General features: G+C 39.8%; 1 protein-coding gene and 1 long non-coding RNA gene across 3 annotated transcripts in view; one reads left to right on the forward strand and one right to left on the reverse strand.

Moving 5' to 3' along the window:
- Positions 1-20,769, forward strand: part of ANTXR2 (ANTXR cell adhesion molecule 2) — a 101,403-nt gene that overhangs the window by 21,023 nt on the left and 59,611 nt on the right. For both annotated transcript variants that reach the window (XM_026042559.1, XM_026042560.1), the window contains exons 8-10: positions 5,382-5,442; positions 6,940-7,035; positions 11,433-11,502. In XM_026042559.1, coding sequence (XP_025898344.1) covers positions 5,382-5,442; positions 6,940-7,035; positions 11,433-11,502 — 227 coding nt within the window. The remainder of the gene's footprint in view (positions 1-5,381; positions 5,443-6,939; positions 7,036-11,432; positions 11,503-20,769) is intronic.
- On the reverse strand, positions 16,482-17,846 carry LOC112950093. Its single transcript, XR_003249947.1, has 2 exons — positions 17,332-17,846; positions 16,482-17,089 (listed from the first exon to the last, which is right to left on the reverse strand). It is a non-coding gene; the product is annotated as an uncharacterized LOC112950093 (long non-coding RNA).

A 20,769-nucleotide genomic window follows, 5' to 3' on the forward strand; every position in this document is an offset into this window, starting at 1 on the left:
TTCTTAACCGTGCAGGACACACTTTGCAGTGCGGGTACACATGGCTGGCTGGCAGAGGATGAGCAGGCAGCGCTCGAGGCTCTTGAGCTCCGAGTGCAATGAGCAGGAGTTAATCCTGCTGTACATACATTTTTAGCACAGTGACTGTTAAAGAGATTATATTGCAGTCAGTGGATCTTTCTTGCAGATTGCCATACGTGAGCGTAGCAAAAAAGGTTATTTTCAACAGCTGAATATTTTTGTTAAAAAATTGGTTCTGCAAGTACTATAAGATAACAAATACGTCTCACTTGTTAAATGCAGTTTTGCTAATGAAACTGTACTGCCTTCCTGTGTGAAGAGCCAAGCCAGCCTGATCTGAGAATGACTTCCAAACAACAGTGACAAAAAGAGAGATCTGTGTTTAAAGGAGAACTGGGGTGAAAGGCCACTGGTGATTGTATGCAGTGCAGTTGTCACTGCACATGTGGCTGCTCATTGCTTGTTACTAGTGCATGATCTTAGAACATGAACTCCATGGAAGCACTGGAAGGGAAAGTTGCTGTTTTAGCCTGTGTCTAATACTGTATCGCAGAGAGCAGCTCTATTCCACAGTGTGTGATAGTCAGAATACTTAAAAAGCTGCAGGAGCAGTTCTATTTTACTGTTTAAAGTCTGAAAACTTTTAAGAGGCAGTAGGAAGAATGTAAAGTGAGTCAAGGCAGACCTGAGCCCTAGATGTGACAAGTTAAAGGGATATTGGAAAATGCAGAGGACAAGTTATTTAAAGGAAGAAGTGTTTGTATAAAGCAGAGGCAAGATCTGTAAAAGGGCTAGATTAATTGAAGAGGTGGAGTTTGCAAAGACTAAAAGCACTGACGAGCCTTATTTCATCTTGCTGTTTAGCCGCCTTTTTTGTAATTTATTGCAAGGACATCTGCTTTTTCTATGCTAATGTAATTATTTGTGTAGGTGTATTGTTTTTGCAGCTTAAATAATTTTAACAAAACATGGCTCTGTTTTTCAATTCAGACACCTACAGGTCAGAAACTGACAGCATTTTAGTAAAACACCTCTAATAATGGAATTAAATATCTCATTAACGACATAAATTCTAAACTGCTTTGCTTATTTATGAAGTCGATTTTGAAGTTTATGTGAGCCTGCAGGAACCTTCTAGCAGGAAGCACATAGAAATCCATGCCACAGACAGACTGCAAGTACTGATTAACAACCAAGTTGCCCAGATACAAATTCATTAGATGTAAAGTTTGTGGCAAACTCAAGGGCTGACAGAATGGCTGGACTTTCTAATAAAAAAAAAAAAAAAAGGCAAAAATTTACCTATGTTTGTGTTTTGTTATGTTACCTGAAGATTAGACTACTCTTGAACACAAAACAGCCTGTATCCCATAAATCTCTGAAATAGTTTAACAGAAGAAGGTAAGCAATAATCACAAAATACGGAGCTTGAAGTGAAAGCCTGAATACCAGTTGGCTACCTGAGAAGCTAAACTGATCTAGTTCTGACTGCTGTCTACTTAAGCCTCATGAATGAACCAGCAGCCAAGGTTTGTTTGCTAGTGACAGTGGAGTACGTAGAAACTCCTTGAAAAGACAAAGCCTCCGAAAGCCGCGCATAGCCCAGGTAAAATAAGGCTGTTGTGGATGGAAACTCAAGCTAATTTGGCATGAGGGGCATCAAGGCCTTGATCCAGCAAGGCAGGTCTTCCATTGTCTTGTGCTTCCGCCAAGATCTCATCCCACCACATTCAACAAAATATTCATATGCTTTAAATCGGATGCGCAGCCGTGGAATGTGGTAGCTGGCTGACAGACCAAATGGGACACTCCAACAGCTGATTTACACATGACCCTTTCAGGAAGGGAGAGCTTGTTTAGCCAAATTCAGTCCCAGTGTACATTAGTGAGTTTACATCACGGATGAATTTGCTGTTGAGTGCCCATGGGATATCTCAGATGCCTTTATTCTGATAATCTCTGCTGTCTCATGTATCCTGAAATAATTAACTTGCGTTACTGATAAATGCTGTGGCAATTCTCCATACAGTATCCATTTACTTAATGGCCATAAGATGTGATTTCACTAAAAGCCACCAAGGCTCTTTTTGCCTCTAATTGTCCCTCAGAAGCTTTGCTGCACTGTGCCTGCAGCAAGGAGCCTAAGATGTGTTTATGCTCCTTGTTGGTGAGGTAGCTTTCGTAATAAGTGTTTATAGAAAATACAACATAACACTGTTTTTTTTTTTTGCATCTAAGATGTTCGTCTGCGGCTGCAATATGGCAGTGATGCAACACAAACTCTGTATATGAGGAACTACAGAATGAGTTTTTCCTCTGTAGCCTATTGTTTTTGTTGTTGTTGTTCTTGCTGAGCAAGATGACATTTGGGACCTTAACTTAATGTCCCTTTGAGCATCAAGAGATTGATCAGCCCCAAGAGCAGAAATGTTCCTTGCTCTTTCTTTTTTAGCTGCTACACATGCTTCCAAGCCAGAGTTAAAATGGCAAGCCTCTACCTGTGATTTGGATACCCTCCATGAGCTCCCCCACTCTTGGAAACTTCTGTGTTTCCAGCCAGGACAAGCAATTCTGCAGACCATAGTTCTTACATCTGGACCAACCTTCTGTAGGTCTTTCTCAGTCCTCCATTTTCAAGCTTGGAGGAAGGCAGAACACATGCTAACAGGTTGCAGTTCCCTGCTATATTGTTTTGTGGGAAATTTCTTGTTTGTGGAGCAGCTAGCACTCAGGGAAGTGCCTGGAAGCAAAGCCTTTCCAAGCCTGGAAGAACAGAGCCCTATATTTGGCCTGGAACTCTGAAAATGAAATAGATGACATCAGCTCTTTGAATCTCTCCCCTGCATGCTGTTATGCTAAGGAAGTTTACAGTCTTATTTTAATTTATTATATGTCAGCAGAGTAGCTAACTATCCTATTCAAAGATGGCCTTATATAGTAATTATTTCAACTTTACTTGTGGGCAGTAGGTTTTTAAATACTGACCTTGCAATGCCAAAGCCTTCTCTTTGTTGTGAGCTGGGAAAGAGGGGATTTAGTCACAGCTCTTAAAAGTTTCATGTAGATGTTGCTATTAGTGCAGCCTAGGTTTCCACAGGAAGATGGTTCAAAGCAAGTTTTAAAATTAAAAAGAAAAGAAGGTGGGGAGAATGATAACCTCATTTTCAGGTTTTCTGATGTAACAAAAATACTATTTTCAAAGGAAAGAAATAAAATGTCTGCTATTTTTCCCCCCACACAAATTTTGAATAGAGCCCTAATTTATCAGGGAAGCGGGCAAGTAGTGATAGGAAAGGTTCTGGAGAACTGCTTCCTGTGGATCTAGTGCTAATCTAATATTTAAAAAAAAAAATCAATTTTAATGAGCCATCATCCTACCAAGAAAGACACCTATACTTCATTTTAAAGCAAGGCTATAGCCTGATTGACATAAATTGGACTGTTCATGCAAAAAAAAAAAAAACAGAGCAAGGACTTCATGGTAAAGTAGAAATCATCTGCTTTTTTATATCTCTATTTTACCCTACAAAAGGTTATCATACTACTTTTTCTAAAATAAACAAAGTTAGAGCTTTTCTCTTTACAGTGAAACAGGAATCAAAAGCCAAGTCCTTTTTTGGAAAGAAACAATGAACTCTTCAGCTAATACGAACTGGTTGAGTTCCAGTAAACTTGAGAAAACCGCATTCTTTCCAGACATCTCCATTGCTGTGTCTCATACAAACACGTGTCCAAGAACTCTTAGATTTTTAGATACAGCTTAAAGCTTATGAAATGGTATTCAAAGCACTACAAAGAATCTGGGCACAGAACTTTGAAGGAGCAGGTTGAAAAGTTTATGGAAAGTTTAAATGAGACAGGCAGTTTTGATTTGTTGTGAGCCTGGAAAGTGTTTTGACTGTGCAGTGGCAGATACGGTACTGTTTGCACTGGGTCTGGATATGGAGCAACAGCACAAGCGAACAGGATCCTGTGATACAACAGCTTCTAAACAGAAGAATAAGGATGTGCAAGCAAGAGGGAACTACATATGCTTATACTTAGGCCAACACAGGAGCAGGCGCAGTTTAGCACAGGGCAGTAGAGAGGAAACAATAATAGCACATGCACACAGTGGCACAGACCTTGCATGATCCCCGTGTTATGTGTCAAAGTCTGCTAAGGAATATACCACTTAGTACAGGCAAATCTATTCAAAAGCAGCATGAAAACTTACTAAGCAGAAGATGTCATTAGAAGTTATTGGAAAACTCACACATTATCATTTAGAGGTAGAAGGAAGTGTAAGTGTGAATTGTTTCTGTGTTGAATTCTATTACTTTCAGGCGACTTCTTCCTCTTAGCAGAATTCCTCTTGCCTGGTTGTTTAGAAAGGGAATAACATATTGGTAGTAGATCACAGCCCCTTCCTGGACAGCAGTAGCAAGGAAGAGAGGGAGTCTTAACTTAAGGTAGAGATCCTACTGGTGGAAGCAGAGTGTGGGCTCCTGCTTGCAGGAACAATGGCAATGAAGTGGCCAGACAGTCTTTATTCCATCCTTCTGCAAAGCACCATAGAAAATGGTGAAATAGTCTGTGGCAAGAAAGACCTTGATGCTACTTATGGCTCTGCTTATGTCACCATGGATAACCTGGTCACATAATGTATGTGCAAATGGGAAAACATGACTTGGCTGAAAGCAGGACTACAATCTCAGGCTTCCCTTTTATGTGCAAATCATTTGAAGGGGCCTAATTTCTTCTTCTCTCCCATGTTCCATCCCCTTTACTTCCAAGTCATCTGTAGGAAAGTCATTTCATTCCTCCTTTATGGAAGAATACTGACTGCTTAGAGTAGCAAAGCAGGCTGATGGGTACAGGAGGGAAGAAAACTCCACAGAATACAGTACAATCAAAAGCATGGTACATTTCTGCTCTTTACATAGGGCAGGATGCCAGTACTTGGAATAATCTGCATTTGGCCTGACCCAGGTTTTGTTGGAAGACTCCCTTGAGCTTGACTGGAGTTTGGATCAGGCTCCTTGTGACTAACTTCTGGCTGAAATATTACGGTTGAGTTCCATGGAAAATTAGGTTAAGGAACTAGACAAATTCCAAGACCCAAACCAGACATTATATTGTTTTGAAGAGTATCCCAGCTTTAACAATCTAGTTCAAGTCTTATGAACCCTTAGAAAATTTGACCATGCAGGTGTGCAGAACTTTTATATGCTCAAGACCACGTTCTGATAAGTTGGCCACATACACATGAAACCACACGAGCATGTGCATTCTCTGGGTACAAGCACTGGTTTTCAAGTAACATTCCCCATTGGAAGAACATTCTGAAACCTATTTCTTTGTTTCCTTCTTTGCAATAGGTTTTGAAGCAATCATGCACTGAGATTTTATATTTGGAACCATCCAGTGTCTGTGTGGGAGGTAAGTTTTTAGAACTGGCAAAAATAATAATTGTAGAACTGTTTGATTTCCAAATTGTATACAAACAAGAACACTACAGGTCATCTAGAAAGAAAACAAGAATTTTTAAAAGTACTCAGGGAATTTTTAAAAAAGATCAAATCCTTCCCTGTTTACACATTTTGCTGCTCAGAGGAGCTGTCTTCCTGGGTCTCTCTTAAATTGCCAGTACCAGCATAAGTTTGAGATAGATACTTGCCTCTCACTGTCACGTTTGTCACACATGGTCATTTGATTTAAAAGTACTCCTCACTAGCTGTTTTTGTATTCTTTCACCTATGAGAAATGAAAGAATTCAAACTCAGAGAAAGCCTCAGAACAAGCTGCTCCCTCACAGAAGGTAAAATTTCATAGCCTCTCACTGGCAGGAGAGGTTAAAACCTGTCCTGAACCTGCCTCCTTATCTGGTATTCGTGTTTTGTGAATGAGGCTGTGAAGTCTAATTCCTGCTCTAAAGTCTAATTCCTTCTAACAGGAATTAGGAATTTCTTCCTGTGCTTGCAACTGATGAGAGCTTATGGAAGTCATCAAAGGAAACTAGAATTCTAAGATGCACTTTCCTTCACAAAGAGATTGATAAATCTAAAAAGATCCGTTGTCCTTGCATTCAAAGCAAGGACAGATACTCTGTGATACTCTTATACAATTTTATGTATAGCCACTGAGTTAAAATTTGGCAATCCTGATTATGTATGTATGTTCATATAAACATAATAATTTATATAGTGCCCTGAATCTGTAGTGCAAGAAGGAAAGCATTTGACTTATTTTAGCATGGGCCTGAGAGCAGAGATCTGCATTTGTGCGCTGCAAGTGTTAATATGTTTCTTAAGTAGAACTGCACAAACATAAAAGTGCTTGTCTTCTCTCTAGGATTTCACAATCTGCACGTACTTTGAAACCAATCAAAATAAGGGAGTTGCAAAATCTACTTATTTTGATGTTTCTGTAAAGACATGGATCGTTTCAATTAAACCGGTGACTCCATAAACAATCTCTTCTCACTTCTTCTGCATAAAACTCAGTGCGTCCCATACACAGCTTCAAACAGACTTGATCTCAAGTTTTAAGTGAATCTGATCCAAGTCTTGGGAATCTTCTTGTGACACCCAGATTCCTTATTTATCAGAGAAAGTTTTACTTGTGCATCTAATCCCCAAGGGCTTTATTTGCTCAGCTTTAGTTGCTAGTCAGAATAGACTTCCTTCCAACAGGGCTACACTGAATGATAAAGAGTGAGAATATGTATTTTTTTTTCCTTTAATGATCTAACTGAAGAGTCAGGTACTAAGACACTTTAAAAAGGTGTTACAAGACTGTTTGAAGATTGACTATGTTATGGCTGAGTTATTGATGGCTAAATTTATATTCTCCTTGTCTGCATTTAGTCTTTATCACAATGTACTAAAGACCGACGATTTTTTTTTTGTTTTTTTTTTCTTTTTTTTCCCCCTCCAGAGGAGTTTCAAGTTGTTCTTAGAGGAAGTGGCTTAACCCTTGCCAGGAGACTTGATGGTATTACTTGTACCTATCACGTGAATGGAACCACTATTAGTAAGTATCTACATTTGAGACAAACTGACAAACTGCCTTGATATTTCCTCATAAATGCTTTTTTCCCCCTCCCTTCTGGTTAACTAAGGGAAGGAGAAAAATAGGGAAGAAATCTAAGGAGAAAAATAGGGAAGGAGAAATACAAAAGCTGTGAGGAATCGTAATATAATGTGAATACTTTTTCATCTTACTCCAGAGTTTCATTTTGCTGCTGGTGGCCATTGGCTGTAAACTGTGACTGATGTGTGGCTGCACTGTTGTGCGATGCTGCAAAATGCTTTCTTGCCCTTAAATGAACGTATGTTTTTGTCTGAGAGAGCAGGACCACAAAGCACACTAACCTAGTGTCCCCATACTGTACGAAGACATGACTCAAGGCACGGGTTTTCATTCAAAAGGCCAACTTTCCAACATGCACTTACCTGGGTATCTTGGAGCATCTCTGTCCAGCCTGTTTCGTGTAGCAGATGCAGAGCCCTCACGCTGCTAGTTTCAGGCACTTGAAGTTTGAATGCCCTTCCACGATGTGGAGTCCACTTTTTGAGGCTTCTGCTCCAATGTGGAAAGAACAAAACCAAGTCAGAGCAATTGGTGCTATCTTCTCCTCATATGTTGAGCTTGGTCATCAGCCCAATTTTTCAAACAGCATTTCCCTCCAGGAGGAGAGACTCACTGTAGCCAGACCTCTAACTGTGCTACAGTTCCCTCGGTTTTTACCCATAGACAAGAACTTAGTTTTAGAAATAAAAATTCAAACTTCCCTTGTAGTTTCAATTGTTACCTCAAGAAAAAAAGTGTACTTTACAGATTTTTTTTTAATGAACACTCACTCTTGGATGGATATTACAATCCTTAGATCTTTTGTGCACTTAGAAATTTTTCCAAATAGAAGACTGCAGAAGTTAGAAGAAAACTGTAATACTTGTAGAGAGAAAATCCAAACTTTTTTCCTCCCTGCCATCAATTATCTTATTAAATGAGTTTCCTGGCAGAGAATTTCATTATCATGTTGTCTGAGTTGGCACAAGGGTGAGGATGGTGGAGAAATTGCCATTATTAGAAACCTCTGCCCTTTTTAATACTCAGAAACTCAAGTGGACAGCTAGTGAATTCATATTCAACTTTTTGCTTTAAGCACAATCCCTTAGTACAAACCAACTAGCCAGACTGGAAAATAATGAAAAGTGGACATGTGTAAGAGGTGTTTTTTGCTATCTAATATCTGATTTTTATATAAGCTTGTCTTAAATTCCTATCCTATTGCATATGTTTCCAGTACCTTTTATTCCTATTCTGGATATAATTTATGCTTTGAATGTGTTGCCAATCTCTCCTGCCTGTTAAAGATCTCCTAGAACAGCTCGAAAGAGCAACGAAGTAGCACAGTTGCTGTGGATAAAGACAACTTGTGTAAATAAACTCTACCTTTATAAATTTCTTTTCATTCTCATTGAAAATGTCATCCTTGTTTCCTAAGATTAAGCTAACACTTATTGCATGAATTAACTTTATAGAGGTAGAATCTGCCATCTGCCAAGTAATTCTTACCATTATATATTCCCCTGGTGTACCTTTGTTACTTGGACAAGTAGAGAAACAGACTAATTTAGTTCCAGCTCAAGAAAATGAATTCCACACTACTTTGGACAAAGATTTGAAGCCTTAAAAACGTGACTTCGGGATAATTAGAACTTAAATTTCAATTTCGGGAGCCTGTTTAAGCCATCTAGATTTTTCACTTGTAGTCCTGCTTTATTCCTAACTTGCTGTTTATCATGAGCACTTCACTATATCCCGGTTTATCTCTGTATAAAGAAAACAGCAGCAGTTACCTTGTTCACAAGAGCATTTGTAGGCTTCCATCATTACGGTTATGCTCATAGTGCTCGGAATCTTCTGATGGAGGACAGTAAATGCACGGTGGAAACAAGGACCTAAAGAATATTAAAATTAGAAGCGGGATCAGCCACTTTCCATAAACCTCAAATTTAAACCTCCCCTCTCCTCCTGGGAGTAGTTACTGTATTAACAGTTTTGGCACTCCTCTTAGCAGTGCTACCACTATGCATCAAATGGGTTTGCAGTACTTAATTACTGGTAGATGGTGGTGCTGCTAGAATTAGGGGTTGGCTGTGTTCCCTAGGAACTTGAGTCCAAAGGATTCTGGCAAGAGCAAGTAGAAGTCCAGAGCAAAGTAGGAGGAAGACAAAAAAAAGTGAAATGAATTACATTCATGGAAAGGAGAAGTAAATGTTAACTGTTTTAACATGATCTGCTTTGACAATGAAGATAAAAACTGGGCACCCCAAATCTGGCCAATGAGAACGAGAGGTAGTAGGCTTAAAATTCTGCAAGTGATCCATGTTCGATATTAGGAAAATGAATCTCACTAAAAAATACTTAAGGGCTGCAATATGTTACCTAGAAAATCTTAATAGTAACTATAAGGAATGTCACAAAAAAAGCTCATATGTTTCCCTCTTTAAATGACCTCTCCAAGTACCTTCTGATGGATTTTTTCCTGATTCCACAATTCCATTGTCATTTGTACCAGAACAGAATATACATGAATATTTGACATCTGAGTTGCCTTTGTAGATGGAACTATAGCTGGACAGAACAAAGCCCCCAAATTCTTGTAAGCATCTGACGTGAGAATTTACAGCTACATCTCTGGGCTGCTTTTTCTTTTCTTGGCTTCAGGAAAGGGTGTGCTAAAGCACAAGAAGGGAGAGGAATGGCATAGTGATGTATTTATTATATTTTGCAGTATAACAACACAAGCTGCTTTCTGGTGCCTTGCCAAAGGCCTTTCCCAATCCACCCAGGTTCTTGTCTCCAGCAATGGCCTATGTCGAATGTTTGGGGAATAAATAGGGAAATTTTATGTGATCTTTCCCCTGGTGTGCTAAATCTTTCTAGAGCTCTGCACTGTGTGCCAAGCAGTTTTGTTCCAGAGGAGCCTTAGAGGAGTATCATAGATTTAGGATGGACAAAAAGGTAGAAACAGCTCTCCCAGCAATAGGAGGAGGAAGAAAATGGCCCTAAGAAAAGGAATATTTTCCCCATGTGTCTATTAGTTTGTATGAAAAATAAAACCAGCTTGCTAGCGGTGGAACCTCTCCATTTTGGAGCAGAAAGTTAAAGGGACACTTGCATGAATATATATCTATTAGAATTCCCTTACCCTTTTGCTCCACAGCCTCTAAACAGTCATTTTGTTGGTTCTTCTGGTTTTAAAAGACGGTTTTGGCATGTTTCTCTTTCTGCATTTATAAAGAACCATTACCAAATGCTGGAAAGGAAATCTGCCAAATGTAACTGTGGGATAAAAAAAATAATCTATGAAACATACCATTAAGACAAAAACATATGGCAATGTGCTAATCCCTCTTCCCCAACTCACAACTAGCCCCAAATCTAGGCCAAGCAGTTGGTGCAGATTACAGCACATAAGAAAGGAAGGGTTCATTTATGCTAACAGCTCCTCCCTGAGCTGCTCCTGAACTATTTGTATATCTTCTTCCCCCTCTGCCTCCTAAATGCAGAATAGAGCCATCTCCGAGTTTATCTTGCAGATCATTTATCCACCTCCCCAGTCAGGAAGCAGTCTATGTAAGTGCAGCTCCAGCACAGAATTAACAACCCTATCCTGGGGAAAGTTAAGATGATGATTCTGCCTGCAGGAGCGGAATCCCTCCCATCTTACCCAACACACCAAGTAAAACAGCCTTCTTCAACAAATCCTGTAGGCACCCAGGACAGACGGTGATAGTCCTGTTTGAGGCCAGCTCCTTCTGGAGATCTCGTCATCTGGCAAGGAAGAACTACTGCTTCCTCGGGTCACCCAGTGCAGAGACTTTCACCTTTTGCCTTTTCGCAGCCACTGAAAAGTGTCCATGCTTTGCTGGACACTGAGGCAGCTGAGAATTAGAAGTGTTTAGAAACCTTAAAGCACAAAAATACTAGAGAAATCAAACCCTGAACCACAACTGATACAATGTAAAGGCAATACAGGAGAATGGACCTAATGAAAAGCAAACCCTCACCTTGCAAATATTAGGAGTTACCTAATAATGTTCCCAGTGTTCTTAGAAAGGCCTTAGTTCTAGGAAAACATCACTCTCTGGGAGAGGCTGACCTAAAAATGTGTCAATTTAAATAATCAATGTACTGTGAATGCATATTACATACTGTAGGCATTCACGTTCCCTTGACAAAGTGTGGCTTGATTTTCTTTTCCTCTTCTGACTTACAGCTTTTCCTTGCTTGCGAGTGCAGGACATGGTGAAGCCCATAGCTAGCATGTTGTAAAAAGCAAAGGGCGTTATAGAGTGTTCAGACATCGTCACATCTAAGAACAATTATTTAATACACACATATAATTTGTTTTTCAGATGAAAAACCAAAAAAGGTGGAACCAGAGTTTCTGCTCTGCCCTGCACCAATCCTATATAAAAGTGGCCAGTAAGTACTTAAAGTAGATCTTATGCTGTTTTTTAATAGAATTGGACTCATTTTTGCTGACACTAATCATGAAGGGTTTTGGCTAGAGGTGGTTTTTATTGTTTTTATGGAGAGCAGCTTTTTTGTTTGTTTTGTTTTTCTGTCATTCTTGTGTTATTTCCATGTGTATTTCGCAGTTCTGGAATGGGTTCTAAATAGTCATCTGTGACCAAACCAATTTGGACAGTGCCTTAAAAATGAATATCCAGCCAGTTCGTTAGACACTGAAAAGGTCTGGCTTGTCATAAGTTTTATGCAGATTAGCTATGTTTTAACAGCGCTTAATATGCTTGCTTCTGGATCATCTTTAGACTCCTTCTTAAACACATTACATTATCACTGACACTTACAAGCTATTATTAAAATTACATGTCAAGATATGTATCACTGCTCAACATGTAATGATAAAGCAAGGCATTAATTTAACAACTGCAGCCATCTCATAACAACGCTGTGGCTAAACTGCAGCTCTGGCCTTATTCTAAGTGTCACCAGCTAGGGCTGCAGATTACTTCTGGCCTTTGGAGAGCTAATTCTTCCTTCCTGTTGTCAAATTCAGACATGCCCTAGGCTTTTAGGCTCACTTCAGCTTAAACTTCATTTTTAAAATTTATGAGATAGTTACATGAAATAGAAATCCAGAGCTAATCAGAAGTCAGAAAACTGCATGTCAGACTTCAGCCCTGTAGGAGAGAGGAGGCTTTGAGTCAGTCTGTTCTTGGAGAGGAGCTACTTGCAAAACAGGGCCAAAGTAATTTGGGATGTGATATTAATAAGAATACATTAGGAAGCGCAGTATTTCACTGCCAATTTGCACTGTCATTTTACTGTGAGTTCTTAACAGTTTAAGAAGCAAGCACATTGAGCAGATGATTTTTTGAGTAAATTACTTTCCTGAGCTTAGTAAGACTCAACAACCACAGCTGCTAGAAAACTGATAGCAAAACTCCAAACGCACATCTGCTTTGTATGTTAAATAGCAACTAGGAAGGGAAAAGCTGGAAAGCAAAACAAAAACTCTGTAAGTAGTTAAAACGAGCGGAAGAGCAGGGTGAATCATTGCAGATGAGCAGCAGCTACAGCCTGACATCACACTGCTCATCTCTGGGGAGTGAGCACTGTTTTATGGCAGTGCAGGAAAAACAAACACGGAAAAGAGTTACACTGCAGGGCAGAGGGAGGGGATGAGTTTTATTCTGTTATGTTTCATGATCATCAAGTTGCCTTTCAAATAGCTAGGCAGAACACTGATCTTGTCCTAAGCAACAGCAGTTTGTGAGCACAGTTTTGCTATTATATTACACAGGACAGTTTTACTAATTTCAGCTGAGCTAGCCTGTATGTGGTTGCGTGCCAATTCTACAACAAAACAGCTGTAACAAACTGCTGTCTTAACTAAAGGAAATCATCACCATGTGCAGCTGTAAGAGAACTAATTTTATCTTCAGGAAGACGTAAATCAGGCAGGTTAAGAACCTTCCTCTCCAAGCCACATAATTCCAAGGAGTTACATGACCTTAAAACAGCTAACATAGCATCCAGCTAGGCCCACAGCATTAAACATCCTCACCTAAACCTCTAGATGCTCTTTGCACATTTAGTTCGCAGATATGCAGATAGCATATCCTACCCCATGAATATAAAATGCAGGAATATTTATTGATATTTATTCAAGCGCTGTGAACATTATTTGAACACGCTGTATTTCTTTTGTTCTTTAAGTGCTTTTTTGGCCTTTGAAGTGTTTTTGAGCTAGCCAACACATCACGTTGCAACTCCAGTCCAGGTCAAGCACCTAATTACAGCCCAATTCTCAGTAATGCTTATAGGAAAGAAGGCGTAAACTGTATGTTAGAAAGTTGCACAGGTTTACACAAAAAGATTTTTCAGAAGTTGGTTATGCAAAACACAATTCCGTTACTCTGTATTGAATCAGTTACAGCTTTGTCCCGGAGATAAATGGTTTGCTATGCAGAAGACTGACAGCTATGAAAGATATGTACATACTTGAACTTTTGACTTCCCGTTGGCACAACTCAGACTATTGCTGGATACCTCCCAGTAATTCCTCATGTAGTGGAGCTAATAATAGTTGCTAATATAGCAATAACCGATCTGCTCTTTTTTTCCTAGTGCTCTTTTCAGTGGAATTAACTACAACAGAAAAGCAAAATTAGCTTTTCAGCTCCTAAACATACAGTTTGGTTCCTGGGTGAATGGGCAAAACCTCACCTAGCAGGTTTAATTATATTCCTGTTGTATGAGGCTGAAGAATTTGCACTCTTCAAATGTGGAACAAGAAAGCTTTGAGGAATAGGCAAGATGCCAAAGATGTTTCCTTGGTAAACCCCTGGTCTCCTGGACTGATGCCACAGCGTGCTTCCACTTGCCTTCCAGTTGCTGGCTGCACCTACTTAGAAGCCTCCATAATAGCACCCATGTATTTATAATTAAGCCTTCTTTTCAAAGCCTGTTTCCTGTAGTACTGTGTAGCAGGTTGATAGGGAACCCTTAGGTGATGAGATGCTGCCTATGCCCTTTAAAAAAACTTCTTTATTTTTTTCAACATACTTTTTTCAACAACTTCAACAACTATTTTATTCAACATACTGTTCTTCACTGAATTTACTCCTGCAAAAGAACCCTGGGTTGGCTAGTGTGAGAATTACATGGGATTTCTAGATCAGTTACCTATGGATTATGAAAAGCAGATGCAAAAAATTCTGAATGGAAAAGTCTCTTCATATAATCTGTGGGGAGATGAGGTAAACCCAGTAAAGTTAATTTGCTTGGTTTCATGTATGGTGACATGCCGTGAAGGCCAGTGTGGTCATAGAACCAAGCAGACTGGTGTACAAAAACGATGCAGCTTCTAATGCGCAGACAGTGTCAGGGCAAATTAGGAGGCTCTTCCAGAATATCTGAGGAAACCTGTGCATCCTTACAGCTCAGAAGTGAATTGAGCTTCCTGTCCTGCTACAGCTTAAAGGGAACTGATCACAAACTAAAGAGTTCCTCATCATCACTTAATTATTTTAGAGGTTTCTGAAATCATAGTGCTTAGGAAAGAGAACAGAGCCCTTGCTTCTACTTTTGAGGACCAGCACAGGTGAAAAATGGTGGTATATTATAAAAAAAATAGCCTTTTGCACTATTGCAGAGATTATTCTAGTCTTCTTGCTCCAAGTCTTTTGAGTGTATGTTCTGAAAACTTATTTCTAGGCTTGACTTCACAAACATATGGCTTCTATTCTTCTAAACCAGTATTAAAATCCCCTCTGGCTCCATTAAAAAGAGAATCAGGACAATATTCCTATTAACTAAACATTTACAAATGCTACTTTTTGGTATGCTGAAAATAATAAAATATGTTAAACTAGCATAACAGAAGAATACTTAACTGAAATATTTGTAGCTAAGTATTTGCCCATCTACTGGTCAGCTCTTCCCATTTGCTGTTTCAGCTCTACTTTCTCACTAGCGTATTGCAACAGGAGATCTGCTGGCTCCTGGTGCTAAAGCCCAAATTCATATTCATATTCAGCTATTTGTGTGAGCAATTCAAGAAGGGTTGGATCTAGGCTACTAAGTAAAACACTCAGAACCAAACAGGGCTGAGAAGTGATCGCTGTGCTTAAAATACTTCTGAGAATTGCAGATTTTTTTAAATACAGCAGCAGCGCTGTCAGCCATCTTCAGGGATCCTGTGCTTGAACTCATCAGGAGCGTCTGTTCCAAGATTAATATTAGAATAGCGTAAGAACAATCTATCCCAACATTAACTCATAAAATCAAGTGAGCACTTGTCCCTCCATCTGGCAAGACATGTGAGTTTCTCATAACTTCAAATTCATTGAGTAGTCCACCCAAATTCACTTAAAATTCACCTACAATTGGGCATGTATTTAAGAACACCAACAGGCACACACATACTTAAGTAGGATCGTTACTTACATTTTTGTATCCAACAGTGTCTCAATTCTTCAAGTATGGTTTTGATACCATTCCAGTGAACAGACTTCTGCATGTCTGTAGAATGGTAGGGCAGAAACAGGCAGTCCCTTTCTCCTCTGGTTTATAAGCTTAACAAGTAACACACAAACAAAAAGACAAATCCCAGGAAAAAAAAAAAATGGGAGGGCAAGTGGAACCCTGTTTCCAGGTGCCCTGAGCTTGATGGTCACATGCAGAGATATAGTCTGTGCTAAGGCTGGATGACCTGACTTACCCCTCTATTCAAGACACTCAGGCTTCTGTTCACACATGTCCTTTCCTACATCCTGTCCAAAATTAACAGCTGATGACACTTAAATAGAGCATGAAAGCTAAACGGGAGTTAGTTGTTGTGTGTTGGAAAGGGAAATTACTAACCTGTATTCTCCCAAATTCTTAGTTACCTCCAGTTTTCAAGTATTTGTCTTAAATTTAGTCTCCAGTGTGCAGTTTACTTGAAATTAAGCACACACAAGTGCATGAAAAATTCTGTTAAAGTTCATGCATTTGTTTTCAGTACGTTGCCAGTAGTAAGAGCTGGATAGAAGCACAAAACTATTTTTGTGGTAAACTTCAAGGTATTTCCCAACCAGACTTTCCAATAAGGAATTGCTAAGGGAAAATACAGTATTATTGAGTGCATTGCATAAAACTTTGAACATATTCAGAAAATAAATAGCTCAATAAATAGCTCAAACTCTTAAAACTCCTCTAATAAAGTATAAACCTTTTTTTCCTAGAAAGAAAATACAGTGGCAAATAATCTCTAAAATCACATAGCTTCATGTTTCCACATTGCAAATGCCACCTTAAAACATTCCTTTGGTTCTCTATTTACCAGACTTCTTACAGGAGGGGCCAGTCCCATTCACCTCTCGGGTCATCCTCTTGACAGCTGCTGCTTTGCTTGTTCTGCCCTTATTTGTCAATGAGACAGGAGCTCCAAGGCAGTTCAGGCCTAAACAGTACTGAGTGCTTTCTGCACAGTCACTTCTCAGGAGTTCAGATTGGAAGACTTTTTGGTTTTGCTTTATCACTTCTTGCTCTAGAATTCAAATGCCGTCCCTCAGCATGCAGAGAGATAGAGAACTAAGTGACACAGACTTCAGAAAGTAACTTAACCAGCTACTGCATCCATCTCTTCCCCTTTAGACATTTCTGAACTTCAGTTCAGAAATTCTGAATTCTTTAGTCCCATTGCAGTAAAAAGTCCATCATATAAAAAGTCTATAAAAAAATCACTTTTTGGAACTTCACATTGGGCAGGTTTTCTTCCCCCTCACTGACCCAGGTTTTGGTAGTATGCTCTGTCTTTGAGTACAGATTCAGGGCAGAATTAATTGCTCTGAATGTGCTGGCTTTTTGCTGTACATCACATGCAAGACAGAGCAGAGGACAGCAGGAATTAACCGTAGGCTTAAACACATCTTTGAGAGCTTCTCTAAATAGGGGCTTAAGGAAAGCCCAAGTTCTGTCTTGTGCAAAGCTTCCATGTGACTGTAGAAATGGGCTTGTGGATGCAGTGCATTTCTCCCTATTAGATTCTGGCCAATTCCTGTAAAAATCATTTTCAAGTAAAGCACAAATCCTGGGCAATTCCACTTTAAACATATTATAGTTTACAGAATGAACGGAGGAGTTCTTGCTTGCTCCTATAGATAGCTTCAAAATTTAAAGCAGATATGCAGGAAAGAAAATTTGTCCCTGATGTGCCTTCCCTGAGCTTCTGCCTCCCCAGGAACCAGCTCCAAAGAAATGAGAGGCAGAAAGCACAGCAAACTACTCCTTCAGGTTTACCTCTGATAAGATGCTTTGTGCTAAAGATGTTTCCATAAAATCCAGGAGTGATGCTTGAGTCTTGCTTTCCAGGTTGCCGTTTTCATTAATATGAGCTCCGGATTTAAAAGGAAGAGTAGGGAAACAGGAAAGCAAACACAGGCTTAGTGGAGATGAATGGCTTGCGGTGCTCCATCCTGTCAATTACCTCATTTGGCTCTCAGACAGCTGTTCTCATTCAAGAGCAGCTGAAAGGTGCTTCATGAAACGGCTGTCAGGGCTGGTTGCTAACAAAGGATCCCGACTGGTCTGGCTCCCTTGGACTACCCCAAAAATAGAGCGTGTTGTGCCTTGATGCCGTGGCCTTCTTCATGTGACACGAGCTTGGGAGCCAGGATTGAAAATAAAAAAAATGCTTCTGAATTCAGCCTCTTGGGAAACAAGAGCGTGGTACGTTGGCCAGCCACGTTTCTAAGTCCATTATGCAGGCAGGGTGCCACGGAAGGGTCCGGAAGCTGTGGAATACAAACACATGCAATGCAGGGAAGCCATCCCTTTAAAGGTTTGGCTGCTCTCCTAAGGAAAAAAAAAAATCATCCTCTATTAAGTTTGTTTCTTCTCCAACACCTGTAGGTGCTAAAACAACCCCCTGTGCCTCCTTCCCATGTGTTGCGTTTAAGGGACTGTTTTTCACATGGTTAAAGCGATTGCCTAGAGCACTGCTGTTTTAATGTGACATTGGTACACAATCATCACATTTCATAAATTTATTATCTCCTACTGCAGTCCCTTCCTGGAGTGTTTTCTTTTTCCCCCTTTTTTCTTTAGAATGCCTCTGTAGAAGTGGCATTTAAGAAAAGGGATGCTGTGTAAGGTGACTGATGTTTAATACGTTTGCCTAATTAACTTCTGGCTAATAATTCTAACCCATTAAGTAGCTAGTTAGTATAGGTTTCGAATAAACACATCTGGTCTTGCCACGAGTGAAGGTTCTGCCTGTGTGTGGGTGACAGATGTGATGGTAGCTTCCCCAGTGCTCTCTTTTAAATAATTAACAGCCCACTGGTGAGGTAGCCGTAGACAGGCAGCCTCCAAGCCAGCTGTATAGTCTCAGAGCTGTATCTATGGTCATGTGCCTCATCTCATTAGTCTGCTCCATCTATTACATTGCCACTTCTTTGCTATTTCAAAAGCTACGCGTAGCTCTAAGAAACATCCTTTTAAATAGCTTTGGACTCTTGGCTTCTGGTCTGAAAAGCAGCGGGAGATGAAGGAATAATATGTCAGGCCACCCAAGGGGCCAAGTGGTTTTGAATTCACGAGTCCTGCAGATTGATCTCTCTTCCCAGACAAAGGGCATTGGAGACGGTCCCGCCCCGATGTTTCACTGCCTGGAGTTGCTGGGCGAGGTTGGGAAACAACCTTCTTTTGAAGGAGCTGGAGTCTTGTGGTAGCCCCTTTCTTTAAAGGACCAATAGCTTCCCAGCCAGGAACAGCCCGTGAATCTTATCCATCTCAGAAATTAGAAAATCTACCCTTAGTTACACATAGAAGCAACCATTCCTCCCAACTCAGCTCTCTTTTGGTTTGGATTTCCTTTTCTGTTCCCATTTTTTTTCCCCTCACATTAGTAATATCCTTTGTTATAGTTTATCAGCTGAATGGCAGGATATTTTCTAGAGGCTAATTTGCACAAAAACTGCCTTTTGAAAAATGAGCGTGGCCTTGAACCACGCGAACCAGAGGACGAAGGAAGATTTATTCCTATGTTTGGAGAGCCCGTGAACCCCAATCCTTCCATGGCTACAGCAGCACGGTTGACATGCAGCTGTCATTAGTTCTAGTGATACGGGCTCAGTCTGTGACCTTTGTTTTGTAAGGCAGCAACAATAGCACAGCTGCCCCTGCATAGTTGAGATCTCAAACCTGCAATTTGGCAAGAAGAACAGAACAAATTGGATAAATATACATAAACACATTGTGAAGGAAGGGAAAACAGAACAGAATGAACCAGAGTGTCATCCTGCAACTTGTTTGATAGGGATGATTTAAGTAGGCATATGGTATAGTTAAATGTGCTTTCAGAAACATTGGCCTGATTCTTCAAGCAAATATGAAATAAATATCTAAATGGAAAGGGAGCTGATACAGTATCATTAGTTTTCTCGAAGGAGGCATACGAGTGCCTTGGGAAACGTGTGCGAGGGGGGGCTGGGCGCGAATGACGAGCAGATTTAGATTCCCACACGAAAAGTGTCATTAGCTTATTGTTAAGATTAAAAAATTGTGCTTCCTTCTAACCCTTCAACCATTAAAACCGGGGAGCAATATGCTAACATTTACACCTACTCCAGCACCCATTTTTTAAGCCTTGCTAGTTGAATGTTGGCACAACAGACCTCCGCACCCACTGCAACGCCGCTCTCGCGCACCGTTTCTATTCAGCCACCATACTGCCTATGAGGCACATACTGCAGAGCTGCAAATCACTGCTGTGCTCATCCTACACCGCAACCTTTCCATTCGGCATTATTTAGTAACTTAATAAGAGCTCTGAGTTTAAAAAAATATCCTTTGTCTTTCATCATTCCTTACACCAGATGGAAAGAGAACGCAAAGTAAATAACACATTCAGAACTTCTTTGCCTAACAACAGAAGTTTGGCATATATTTAAATGATGCTCTTCACAAGTCAGACCAGGTACCTCCCACATACGCTGTGTGCAAACACTCACACAGGCGCATCAGGGATTTACACAGGGTGTGCACGGACGGGAGAGGATCTGTTCATTCAGCCGAACCCCTAAGGGACTTGAGTGCACGAACACGGCGAGAAAACTCCTCCGAATAAGGAGAGCACAGGAAAGTTACCCTTAAATTAACTGGCTTTTTGTTGTTGTTGTTATGCAATTGAGTAGCTGAGAATCAGTGGAAGGAGATAACGATTATCCTTGCATACTGCTAAGTCTGAAATATTAATTTTAAATAAAATTTATCGGATTTTCCCCTCGGCTAAAAGAAAGTGAAATCTGAGGCGCAAGCTGCAAACACAGGGGACAAGTCCCAAAGGGGAAAAAATGAATCTCCAAATTCACCTGTGCCCCTTTGGGAGTTATGGAAGAGATGATGAATATTTCATAGGGCGTGTTCAGCAGGTTCTGCAAACTAACAAAGTACAGAGTCATCATATTATTGTGGTATTGTGAGCTATGTAGTATTCACATAAAAACTGTTGAAAAGGTCATAAGGGACTAGAAATAAAAATAAAGCCAAATACAGATAACATAAAAAATAATTAAAATAAAAAATATAAAAATAGGAATAAAAATAAAAAATAATAAAAAAGCCCAATAAAAATAAAACAAAAATAAGAAAACAAAAGTAAAAGATAAAAAAAAAAGATAAAAAAAAGATAAAAAAAAAAGATAAAAAAAAGATAAAAAAAAGATAAAAAAAAGA

Source organism: Nothoprocta perdicaria, unplaced genomic scaffold, assembly GCF_003342845.1.
Source record: "Nothoprocta perdicaria isolate Ctin4 unplaced genomic scaffold, notPer1 scaffold_308, whole genome shotgun sequence".
In the NCBI taxonomy this organism is placed as follows: domain Eukaryota; kingdom Metazoa; phylum Chordata; class Aves; order Tinamiformes; family Tinamidae; genus Nothoprocta; species Nothoprocta perdicaria.